General features: G+C 46.7%; 2 protein-coding genes across 2 annotated transcripts in view; both read right to left on the bottom strand.

Moving 5' to 3' along the window:
- SLC3A2 (solute carrier family 3 member 2) overlaps positions 1-6,074 on the bottom strand; it is a 28,481-nt gene extending 22,407 nt beyond the window's left edge. The window contains exon 1 of the mRNA XM_084824390.1: positions 5,487-6,074. Coding sequence (XP_084680516.1) covers positions 5,487-5,625 — 139 coding nt within the window. The 5' untranslated portion in view covers positions 5,626-6,074. The remainder of the gene's footprint in view (positions 1-5,486) is intronic.
- Positions 6,075-8,022: 1,948 nt separating this feature from the next.
- Positions 8,023-10,516, bottom strand: TMEM223 (transmembrane protein 223). The gene is made up of 2 exons (XM_084823705.1): positions 10,026-10,516; positions 8,023-8,614 (listed from the first exon to the last, which is right to left on the bottom strand). The coding sequence occupies exons 1-2, from the start codon at positions 10,498-10,500 to the stop codon at positions 8,322-8,324; spliced, it is 768 nt and encodes a 255-aa protein (XP_084679831.1). The 5' UTR covers positions 10,501-10,516; the 3' UTR covers positions 8,023-8,321.
- Positions 10,517-12,953: the final 2,437 nt, after the last annotated feature.

The following is a 12,953-nucleotide window of genomic DNA, read 5'->3' on the forward strand; positions in this document are numbered from 1 at the left end:
CAGGCTTATGATTGGCCCAGGTGAAGTAGCCCTGCAAAGCTGACCACGGAGGGGGAGCGTGGGAAAAGGGGTGTCAAAGGCACTTCTCGTCCAGGGCGCTATTTTGCCTAGGGCCAGCCATGCCTGAAACAGTGCAGAGAAGTAGTGACTAAGATTTTCAGTGGTCAAAGAGCAGGGCCATAATGTCCTGTGTTGTTCTTTTCCTTTCCCTGTGGCTAGCAGAAGCAAAGTTATGTGGGGAAATGAGCAAACTTAGTTAGGATAACTAGCTTCATTTACATGATTAATAAGAGCCACAGAATTCAGCTTTGCTTGAAACAGGTTACTTGGTGCAGAACTTTGCTCAGTGTGTACAGAGTCTAAACTTTTGCCCTTGCTACTGTAGAACTGGAAAGAGGGGCAGGGGCAGGGGCAGGGGGGAGGAGTACAGACTGCCCTTGAAGTGTAGGGTATATGTGTCATATTTGAATACAATCACGTTTGGGAGGCCTGTGTTCAAATTCCAGCCCTGCGTGCATTCAGTCCTGCATGCCCCCTTGGTACCACCTCTGCGGAGATTGCTTGGTGTCCTGCTGCAGGCCTGACAGTCCTGAGGCCCTACTTCACACTCAAGTGGGAATGGTGCCAGTTAACAGTGCAATCCGAGAACCTCCCGTCCTGCCAAAACATGCAAGTTCTCAGAATCAAAAGGAAAAAGGCAGAACAGATGTGAAAATTCCCTTTTCCCAGTCTGGTGGAGCTGAAGGGTTAGAAGAAAACGTGGACAGAAACACACAGGCAGCATGAAGAATGGAAAACTAGGACTGGGGAACAAACAGGGTGAATGTGGGGATTGCCCCACAGGTGGGAAAAAATCGGGCATATTTTCACACGCACTTTGTGTGGAGTGGTTGTCCTCGGCACCAGACTCACAAACATAATAACAGAGTGGCAAAAAGGTGGGTTTGCCCCATGACATATTTCAATCCAATTCAATGTTTATGGGTGGGCTGAGGATTTGAACCTAACAGTTCCAAAATCTCACTGAGAGGTTCAACCTGTGTCTGGGCTGTACCATTATAGCAGGGGTGGGGAACCTCAGGACCAGGGTCCAAAGCCAACCCTCTGGGGTTCCCCAGATGGCCCCACCCTTTTTATCCCAATCACCAATCACCAATCATTTGGTGGTTTCCCAGTATTTGTGCAGTTCCCCCCCACCCCAATTCTAAAAGGTTGAAATGCGTCTCCTAAGGTTTAGTTACAGGCACTAAGAGCTTTAAGTTAAAATATGCTGGTCTTTTGGCCCCACCTCTTTTGCCTTTGGCCCCACCCACCACTGGAATGCAGCCCCCCAAAGCTTCTCAGAAATGGAATTTGGCCTCAGGCTGAAAGAGGTTCAACACCCTTGCACTACAGACTGCAGATGGGGACTCGCTTGGTAGAATGTCATTCCACTACCCCCATCCCCTAAATAATAGTAATCCCTCCACATAGAAAACAAGATGCCCCAGAGAAAGGTTCTAGCTTAGCCTTTCCCCTGACATTTCTACATGCAAGGAGATACTTTGGTATGGAGGAGCACACACCGTACTTGAGAGCACCAGGCTAGCTTAGGGGGAGCAAGGCAGGCAGCCTCTTGCACCCAGCCCTGTCCTTCAACAGAAGGGAATACATTGGTGGGGTGGGGCCTCAGGAGAGAAGGGGGGGCTGCCCCCACACACATCCCAGCATCCAGCACTTCATTCAGACTCCTCACTCGACCTAGTGGTAAGGTCAGCTCTGTCACAGACCCCTCAAATGCAAATTGCTCCTTTACAGAAGTTAAGGCAGATAAATCTTTATGCATAATGACTGAGCTCAAAACTGAAACAAAGGAAGGAAGGAAAGAGAGAGAGAGAAAGAAAAAGAAAGAAAGATTTTACGTATAGTAATAGTTCAGTAATTTACATATATATTCTGTGGTGTTGGTTGCTCTATGATGCATATACCTCTATTATTCAAACTATTGCACATTTGTATTTATTGTTGAGGTATATTGGTAGTTATTGGGGGCATTAATAGTGGTAGTTATTGGGGGCATTAATTAAGGAAAGAAAGATCCACAGTTTGAAACTGACAAGTAGAAACCTTATATCACAGTGAGATGTACAAGTATTTGTATTTTTTATGAAGGTTCAGAAATGCCACCCTGATTACTGAACATGCTCAAACTTAAAAACCCAGGGTTGGTTAGAAACATTAATATTGCTGGAATTATATGCCACAAGATCCCACACTTGAGTAAGGAACAGGCAACTGTACCAAGAGGGCAAGTGAGGCAGCTGCTTCAAGTGGAACATTTGGAGACACTATGGAAGACAGTATGTGCTCATGAACAGACATGCAAATCAGGCTAGGCTGGTGTTTCATGGTGAGGGGGGGTTGGACAACGGAGGACATCCATCTAGGACACTTTGCCTATCTCAGGTGTCAGGACATTGGATTCCTTGGCACAAACATACAAGGCTTCCTTATCCTACGTCAGATCTTTTGGCCCATCTGGATCAGGTGGTAGCTTTCCAGGGATTGAAGCTGGGATCTTCTGCATGCAAAGCAGGTGATCTACCACTGAGCTACACCCCACCCCCACAAACACAGGGGCAGAGATAGACTTGGGACTTTGCCCTGGCGGTAAGACTACTTTAGCAATGTTCTTTATCAGCTGGTCCAGGGTGGGGCTGCATTCAAGACTCAAATTTCAGTAGAACTACAAGTGGCAGAAAAAAACCTCAGGAGATTTCAGGAGATATATATCTTAACATAACCATCCAACAAAACAGAAAAATGCATTTCTGAGCAGTTTGCCTGTTTACATTGCATTGACCACTGGTAAATACAGTTAGCCTGATTTCACTTGTTTTGCCAGTTTCTCAACCGTTCAATGTCCACTCACTGAAGTCATACCTAATAAGGTGATTTGCTTGATTATCTGAGTGGTACTTTTAATCCACCTTTTTCACTTGCACATACTTTTCTATATCAGCTTTATCAGCTGGAATGATTGCTGGATCACAAGTCTCCTTCAGTTTAACCCCCCTTTGCTGACACAGTTCTACTTTCTCCCACTTCTTATTAGATTTCTGCATCTTTATGTTGCCCTGGGGCTGCTGCAGAGCTGAAGGGAAGCACAGGTGGGTTGTGTGGGTTTCACATGTGTGTATGTGTATGTATCTATATGCATCATTCAATCTATTGCACAATCTCCCAACCTGGAATCCTCCTGATATTTTATTCTATGACTCCCATGAGCCCCAGCCTGCATGATCAAGGTTGCTAGGACTTGTAGTCAATGGAGGCTGGTGGCCCCCTTTTTGGAGGGGCAGTGATTCCATTCTGAGTTTTAGTTAGAACCAGCCAGAACTGTAAGAGTGTAATCCTATGCAAGTTTAGACAGAAAAAGGTCCTATAATTCCCAGCATGCTGAGAGTTGTAGGACTTTCTTCAGTTTAAACATACATAGGATTGTGCCCTAAATGTGCTATCCAAGGTACTGCACCCTTTCCCCAAAATGGGTTCAAAACCTGGCTGGTTCTAACTAAAACCCAGAATAAAATCACCGCCCTCTGAAATGGGAACCATCAGACTCCTCTGGTTGTAGTACAAAACACCTGGAGGGCAACAGGGGAAGGCTGATCTAGCCACCTTGAGGATAATTTGATTGAAAGGAGGGATAGAAGGGTGCAATCCTATGCATGTTTAGACAGAAAAAAGTCCAACAACTCCCAGTACTCCCCAGCCACCCATGCTGGCTGGGGAATGCTGGGAGTTGTAAGACTTTTTTCTGTCTAAACATGCATAGGATTGTGCCCTAAATAACTTCATCATTTTCCTTTTTGCATTTCTTGGAAGTGTGCTACTCATACCACTTGCCTTCTCACCTTCCCATTACGCACAAAAAAGCACTGGGCATGAGAGACGCAGAGGCTATACAATTCAACCTTATGCATGCCTAGTCAAAAGGAACCTCTGTTGAGTTCCACTAGACTTACTCCTAGGTAAATGCATATGGGACTGCAGCCTTGTTCTGAGCAAATCATCCTGCTGGGTGCAGAAGAGAATTAACCCTTCCAGGCCATCAGACACATTGTCCTCTCCCTGCTCTGACTCCATTACGTTGCCTGAGTTAAGGAGCAACTTAAATATCAATAGATTTGTCTCATAGGAGGGCTATTTTTCAGGCATATATTTCAGTAGATTTATGCAGTTTTCAGTTAGCTTGACAAGCTGTGGTTGCAGTGAAACCATGGAATAACTTAAAATAAAATATAAGAGGTGCTGGTGGGGGGAAGACAGGCCAGAAAAGCCCACTCAAAACAAACAAGTCCATAGAAAGGGAGTGAGACCCACCTGTGAGAAACAAAAGTTGTCACCTTTTCCAGAATGGGAAGGGAAGAGAGAAAACTGACAGTTCCTAATTTGTATGTGCTAAACTAGTGTGACTGTAGAGCACTGCGTTGAACCTCTTTCAGCCAGAGGGCTGAATTTCATTTTGGAGATGCTTTCAGCCTGTATTCCAGTGATGGGTGGATCTGAAGGCAAAAGAGGCTGGTCCAAAGGCACAGGGTTTGGGGGCAAAATACTAAAAATACCAGCATATTTTGGTTCAAAGCTCTTACTGCCAGGAACTCAGCCTTAGGAGAGGCATTCAAGCTTTTAGAATGGGGAAAAACTGCACAAAAGACAGGAAACCACCAAACAATAAGTGGTCGGAGGAGGTAGGCAGAGGAAGAGCGTCGGGCCGTCTGGGGAGCCCTGGAGGGCCAAATTTTGTCCCCAGTCTTGAGGTCTGCACCCCTGCTGTAGAGGTTAGTTTTGGACTTGCGACTGGTGAGACCTGGGCTCAAATCCCCTACTCACCAATTAAACTTAACTGGATGCCCTTGGGCCCTTAGTTCCTTGGAGAACAAGGCAGACTAAAATGTAATAAATAAAAAGAAGTAACAAACCCAGTTAGAGGGGTTTCCCATATTTGCTAGGTGAGGAGGGAAAGAAAAGTCAAGAAGGAATATTGCCTGCATTGGAAGAGGGTCTATGGGATTTTAAAATATTGTTATTTCATAAACTAGCCTTCACCAGCTTGGCACCCTTGAGATATTTTGGACCACAACTCCTGTCACCCCCAGCCAGCACGCACAGCCATGTCAGCTGGGAATGATGGGGCTTGTAGTCCAACAGATACCAGGTTGGAGAGGGAAGTATGTCAAGTATACCAGGCATGTCATAAATCATAAAACAGCTTCAATAACGTTGTGGGGGGGGGGTGTTAAAAGAAATATACAAAAGTGCTACATTTCTGAGATTGTAGGGGATAAATGTATCCCATCACTATTCCTTTTAGAAATTAATATACAAAGAGAGCGGGGCTGCCATGAAGTTGCAAAACACATGTTTCTTGGGAGGAGCAGGGGGCTGCCAATTAAGGTGTGAAACAATGTCCAAAAGGGATGGGTGGTGAGGCACCGACTTACCTTGGCTCCCCCCTCTCTCCGGGTCTTTTTCGGGATCCCTTCTTCCTTGCCCCATTGCAGGTATCTCGCCGCTTCCCAGCTCCCCTGTCTGTGGTGTGGCCATTTTGTTTCCACTAACAGCAATGGTGGATGTTTCCATGGCAACAGCAGGGGCAAGGATGTTCACTTCACTCAACTGTACAAAAAATAAGGCCTGAAAACTATAATGGACAAGATGGAAAGAGAAGAGGGGATAGACTTGACGTCTAACTTTCTCTCTCTCTCTCTTTTTTCTGGTAAGACTCTGTGGCTTAAACAAAGTGCCTACAGACACTTCTCTTGCCACCCACAAGGTTCCTGGAATCTCCCGATTTTAATTTTTTCAGATATTTTAATGTAAAAATGTTTTTTTAACCAGGAGGACGGCATGTTACAAAATGAAGTGCTGGTCTCCAACACTATCTTCATTTCCAAGAATGCCTCCAGTCCCCATTAATAACAAGAACAACATTATTAACTTCATTTATATCCTGCCTTTTTTCCTCTTGCAGGAAACCCTTACATAGCTTACATAGTTCTCCTCTTCTCCATTTTATTCTCACAACAACCCTGTGAGGTAGGTTAGGGTGAGTCAGCGACTGGCCCAAAAGTGCCCAGTGAGCTTTGTGGCTGAGTGGGAACTAGAGCCCAGGTCTCCAAAGTCCCAGTCCAACACTCTAACCGCTGCACCACACTGGCCCCATGTGGGCCCGAGGCATTCTTAGAAAATAGAAATGGTGCGTGGCTGCAGCCAAGCCACCCAGGAAAAAAAAAGTTATGCTGGGGGTGGTAGGGCTGGCGGTGGTAGACCTGGCATGCTAGAGGGGGCCCTGGAGTGAGGAGGGGTTCTTTGCCTGTGTGTTTTGTGCATGTGTTTTGCCTGGGTTTTGTGTGAGGTGTGTGTTGCATTTTTTCTTTGGTGTGGGTATTTCTGTTTCTCTGAACATCATGGGTATGCCTTTTGTGAAATGGGTATTTTGTTGTGCTTTGTTGGGGCAAATATATGACATGCCTTTTCAGACTCAGACCCCACCTCTGCCTCAGTGTCTTGGTGAAGTTACTTATCCGTGAACTTCATCTGTTTGCCTTCTGTGAAATGGGCATTGGTTCCCAAAATGGGGGGTTCAGAATTGTGGTTTTGTGTTTGTGAGCTCAGAATTCACCTCTACCTTGTATTTTGGTTCTTGGCCAAGTTACTTTTCTTTTAGTGTTGCCAGTTTGCCTTCTGGGAAATGAGTGTTTTGTGATCGGTCACACCCACCAGCTATTTTGTCAACAGGCAAGCCCTCCCATAGCAGTCATTTTGTGAGAGCACCCATGATACTCTCTCAAAATGTCAAATTTGCCCACCAACCCCAAAAGGTTGGGGATCCCTGCATGAAAATCAACCAAGCAGCCATCACAGCAACCCAAATTCCTGCTAACAAGGCCACAAACACAAGTTTTCCCTCTCTCAAGAGAAATGATGTCTGTGTAGGTGTTGTGTATTTAGGGTGGTTAAAACAAAAAGGGATTGTGAGGAGCTCCAAAAGGATCTCTCCAAACTAGGAGAATGGGCATCAAAATGGCAAATGCAGTTCAGTGTAAGCTAGTGTAAAGTAATGCACGTTGGGGCAAAAAATCCCAGCTTCAAGTATAAGCTGATGGGATCTGACCAATCAAGAAAGAGATCTTGGGGTTGTGGTGGACAGCTCAATGAAAATGTTGACATAGTGTGTGGCTGCTGTGAAAAAGGCAAATTCCATGTTAGGCATAATTAAGAAAGGAATTGAAAATAAAACTGCCAAGATCATATTCCCCTCATACAAATCGATGGTGCAACTACACTTCAAATACTGTGTACAGTTCTGGTTACCACACCTAAAAAAGGATATTGAAGACTTGGAAAAAGTGCAGAAAAGGGAAACTAAAATGACCAAGGGGCTGGAGCAACTCCCCTATGAGGAAAGGTTACAACATCTGGGATTCTTTAGATTAGAAAAGAGACGAGTAAGGGGAGACATGATAGAGGTATACAAAATTATGCATGGTGTGGAGAAAATGGATAGGGGACATTTTTCTCCCTCTAATAATACTAGAACCCAGGGTCATCCCATGAAGCTGATTGGTGGGAGATTCAGGAGAGATAAAAGGAAATACTTCTTCACACAGCACATAGTTAAACTATGGAATTCACTTCCACAAGATGTAGTGATGGCCACCAATTTGGATGGCTTTAAAAGGGGATTGGACAAATTCATGGAGAACACTATCAGTGGTTACTAGACCTGATGGCTATATGCTACCTCCAATATCAGAGGCAGTCTGCCTATGTACACCAGTTGCTGGGGAACATCGGCCTTAGGGTGCTGTTATATCCAGCTTGTGGGTTTCCCATGGGCAGCTGGCTGGCCACTGTGTGAACAGAATGCTGGACTAGGTGGACCCTTGGTCTGATCTAGCATGGCTGTTATGTTCTTCTGAGTATACAAGAAAAAGACATATATCTGACAGGACTGAAGAAACAGCTAAACCCTGTTAATGCTTTCTACATTTTTTAATTGAAAAAGTAATCACTCTGGTTTTAGTACAATCTTAGGATATAACCAAGGGCCAATGCAATCTCAGCCATGCCTACTCAGCTCCAAGTTATAAGATAAATTATTGTCCTTTTCAAGTCATGGAGGAGAGAAGAAGCTGTTCAAGAGTCACTCCTAGCCATGCGTGAGAGATCCGTCTGTTGGATTTAATACATCCATCTTCCATGCTTCATCTCTGTGGCAGCCTTGGGGCAGCTGGCTGACACTCCAGCACCCTCTCCTCTGCCAGTGTTTGGCCTTACAGTTTGCGATAGGCACCTACAGTCATGTCAAAAAGCTTCGCATTGGTGATCCGTCCCTGTTTGTCCAACAGGAAATAGAAGGGTCTCCCCTTGACCTTGAGCGGAATCATCGCGGGCACCTCCGAACGGTGGGACATGCAGGAGACCTGGCGTAGGGGCACCGTGAACGATGAGGTGAAACCAAAGGGGTAATAGGTGGTAAGGGTCACCTCCTGACCGCCACGGCACAGCAAGACCTGACTTATGGAGCGTCGAGAAAAGACAATGCCTGCCAACAAGATCAAAGAACCTGCAAGGGAACAGATTATTAAGATCTGAGTGTGGGAAGTGAGTCTGTGTCAAGATAGCATTCACTCTGGACAGAGATGGCTTAATCTAAAGATCAGACAACTATAATGTGTTATTCGCAGGGCTGCCTTTGAAGATAGTTTGGAAACTTCAGTTACTTCAGAATGCAGGTGCTCAGGTGCTAACTAGGACCAGGCTTTATGATCATAATACAATGGTGCTTCATTAACTGCACTGGCTCCCAGTCTCTTTCTGGGTCCAATTCAAAGTGCTGATTTTGAACTGTAAAGCCCTTCATGGATTGGGATTAGGATACCTGAAGGATCACTTGTCTCCATATGCATCTGCCCATCCAACTAAGACCCTCAGCAGAGGCAGTACTCCTACTATCTGAGGTGTGACATGGGAGTACCAGAGAAAAGGGCCTTTTCAGTGGTTGCACCCCAATTTTGGAGTGATTTCTCCAGAGAGGCTCTCCCAGTGCCTACTTCGATTCATTTCAGTGCCAAAGACCTTTTCACTTTCCCAGGCATTTGAATTTGTTTGATATCTGATGATGCATTTATGCAGCTTTTTAATGTTGCTGTTCTTACACTAGATTTAAAATGTTTTATGCTTTATTCTACTTGTTAAAATCTTTGCCAATTTGGGAAGTATTTGAAAAATGGTGTAGAAATACCTACAGGAAATTAAAAATAAAAATTGTGCCTTTCTCCTTACGATCCCATTTCATCCCCAAGTTCTTCATATGCCCGCAACATGAACTTAAGGTGCAATCCTATGCATGCTTAGGCAGAAAAAAGGCCTACAGCTCCCAGCATTCCCTAGCCCGCCATGCTTTTTTTCTGTCTAAACATGCATAGGATTGCACCCTAAGGGGCTTTACTAAGATACAATGCAGTGATAGCTGCAAAGCTTAGATTGCTTTTTTTTTTTTTAAGGATTAAACCAATTCATGAAGAAGCATAGATCTGTTAACAGGTTTTAGCAGCACCAAGTTGTGAAACCCCCACACATAGATCTAGTCTATCTCTGAATAACAGATACTGGGGGCAAACAACAAAGGAAGGCCATTACTTCTGCTGCTTCTGATCTTCTCTAGGGGTGTTTGGCTGGCTGCTGGGGAAACCAAGATGCCAGCCTGGGTCAAGCTTTAGTCTGGTCCAGCAAAACAAACGTTATGTTCTTGTACAATTTTCTTGCTTTGTCCCAAATGCTCCAGGTAGCAACCCTACTATTACTCTGGTGCAATTTATATTGTAAAGACCTTGGGGCAGAGGCCTTTTTACCTTGTGAAGATCTGTAAAGTGTCATGTACATTCATGGCGCTGTATAATTAATAAATTAACCAATGCTAATGAGTAATAAACCCGGAGGAAGAGAGGGGGCAAATTAAGCCAGCCTTTCCTTACCCACGGTCAGGCAGGAGGCAGTGAACCCGAAGCGCCACTTGTTGGAGCCCAAGTTCAGTGAAGCTCCTCCCGGTAGAGTGGGCAGAGGACGCTCCCCTTGTTGGGGATCCTGTTCCGGCCGCCTCGCCCCGGTATCCCGCAACGAATGGAACGCGAAGTGTGCCAAATACGCCCAGAACACAAACTGGCCGGTGCAGAAGAGCCCAAGGATCCGGAAAAAGCGGACCCGCTCATGCTGAAAAAGCAATACATCCCGGGGCACATGGGCATCCAGCGGGAACAAGTTCTGCATCCCCCGTTCGCCCCACCGCCATGGCTTCTTCGCGCCGGGCGCCCTTCGTGCGCCCCAGGTCCAAAAGTGCACGGGGCATTGCGCACCGCGCCAGCCCCAGAGCCAAACCCCGCCGGAACCCCGAGACCCCCCACCTACCGAGCCCCAGATCCGCACCCCGCTTCCCCACGCGCAACGCAACATTGTCGAATCTCTGACTGAGGCCAGCTACGGCCTACGGGCTCCTGGGAACTGTAGTCCCTCCCTTTTAACACACTTCCGACCACAGGCGACCGCAAATATTCGGAGCCATCTTTGTAAAGGGCAGATTCCGTCTCCAGCCGACGTCAGTTGCCAGCACTAAGGGAGGGCGTGCACTCTCCTACAGCCTTCCCCAACCTGGTGCCCCCCAGATGTGTGGGGACTACTATTCCCACTATCCCCAGCCAGCGGGGCCATTTGGCATGTGGGGGGAGCGATGAAATTCTAAACTTCATCAGGAAAGTAGTTGCAAAGGAGAAATTCTGTTGCACCTGATTGTGTATATGCACTGTTCCCTCCTTTCTCATGCTTTATTTACAACATTCTTTTGTGAACAAGCTTTCTATCGGATTTTTATCCCACCCCGTCATTCTCTTTTCCCCCCTTCATACTCCACCCAGGGAAGTAAAGCTAGGCTAAGAAAAGGTGACTGGCACAGGGTCATCCACCAAGAGCTTCAGACACTCACAGACCAGCCCAAGTCTTGCATTCTTGTCTACCCACAATACCACACAGGCTCTTAGAATGTTGCTGTAGTATTTGTTCTTTTCCATGACTGCTAGGCCTACATTTCCTACAGTCAGCTGCTTTTCTCTGCAACCTGTAATTGGGGAACAATCCAGGGCTAAGGTCAAGGATATAGTTCCACCCTAGCAGGGGTGCACTGACAAGAACCCCCTGGAGTTGCTCCTCTGTATTCTTCCAACCTGCTCGTTCACCTGCCTCTCACTCTGGCCCAGACAATGGTGGTGGTGAGCAGTAGATGCCACAGCCTACTTGTTCACTGCTATCTGCCTGTGAAGCAAGCAAACAGTAGCAACGATGAAAGAGTAGGAGGGGCAGTAGCAGCTCGTGGCAAGGACTCACTGAGGATGTCTTGCCAAGGGCCCTCAAAAACCTAGAGCCATCTTCCCACTGGGAGAAATACCACGGTATCCTCCTGGACCGCCTGGAGGGGTTGGGCATTGGGGACACCGTATTGCGGTGGTTCCGGTCCTTCCTCTCCGGCAGGTACCAGAGGGTAGCACTGGGAGAGGAGGTTTCGGACCCGTGGCCACTTACTTGTGGGGTGCCACAGGGTTCCATCCTCTCCCCGATGCTATTTAACATCTATGTGAAGCCACTGGGGGCTATCATCAGGAAGTTTGGGGTGCAGTGTCATCAATAAGCGGATGACATGCAGCTCTACCTCTCGTTCAAATCTTCACCAAGGTTGGCCGTAGAATCCCTGTCCAAATGTCTGGAGACAGTGAGTGGCTGGATGGGAAGGAATAAGCTGAAGCTGAACCCTGACAAGACCGAGGTACTTTTGGTGGGAGACAAGAGGAGGCTGGGGGATGGTGACCTGGTGTTGAATGGGGTACGGCTACCCTTGAAAGACCAGGTCCGCAGCCTGGGGGTCATTTTGGACTCCCAGCTGTCCATGGAGGCTCAGGTGTCAGCTGTGAACCGGACAGTGCTGTATCAACGCCATCTGATATGGCGGCTGCGCCCCTTCCTTCCCGACCATCTGCTCCCATCGATAGTACATGGCCTGGTCTCCTCTTGTTTAGACTACTGTAATGCGCTCTACGTGGGGTTACCCTTGAAGACGGTTCGGAAACTGCAGCTGGTACAGAACGCGGCGGCTCGCCTGATTAAAGGCAGCCGCCGGCGAGATCACATCACTCCAGTGCTGAAGGAGTTGCACTGGCTACCAGTTGTTTTCCGGGCCAAATTCAAGGTGTTGGTTTTGACCTTTAAACCCCTATATGGTTCCGGCCCAGCCTATCTTAAGGAGCGCCTCCAGCAGCACCAGACAGGCCGCTTAACAAGATCAGCCTTGGATGCCCTTCTGTCTGTCCCATCCGCCAGGACAGCTAGACTGGTGGGGACGAGGGAGAGGGCCTTTTCTGTGGTGGCCCCCACTCTGTGGAACTCCCTCCCTAGGGAACTCCGTCATGCCCCCTCTTTAATGAGCTTCCGTCGTGCATTAAAAACGTGGTTGTTCAGGCAGGCATTTGGGGTGGGTTAGGGTATTTTAGGAAATGTTTTTATTGTAGAATTTTATTGTTTTAAACTGTTTTATTGTATGTTGTACATCGCCCAGAGTGGCTGAGTGACCAGCCAGATGGGCAATTAATAAATTTAATAAATAAATAAATAAATAAATCCTTAGAGGAAGGACACACAGTGTTGAGCAGGAGGTAAGGGCATCAGGGCTCTTCCTCCAACCTTCTTTTAAAAGTAAAAGAGGGAAGTGGGAAAATGCCCTGCTTATTTACTTAATTTATACATGTGAAAAGTTCTGGAACTTTAGTTTTGAAATTAGAAATTGTGCAGGGCCAGAAATCCATGCTGAAAGAGTAAGCGATCCTGTTCCTATTTTAGAGCACCATCATGCACGCACATCAAGG

This window comes from Heloderma suspectum, chromosome 17 (assembly GCF_057233095.1).
Source record: "Heloderma suspectum isolate Gila_16-S chromosome 17, 16-S_ref, whole genome shotgun sequence".
In the NCBI taxonomy this organism is placed as follows: Eukaryota; Metazoa; Chordata; class Lepidosauria; order Squamata; family Helodermatidae; genus Heloderma; species Heloderma suspectum.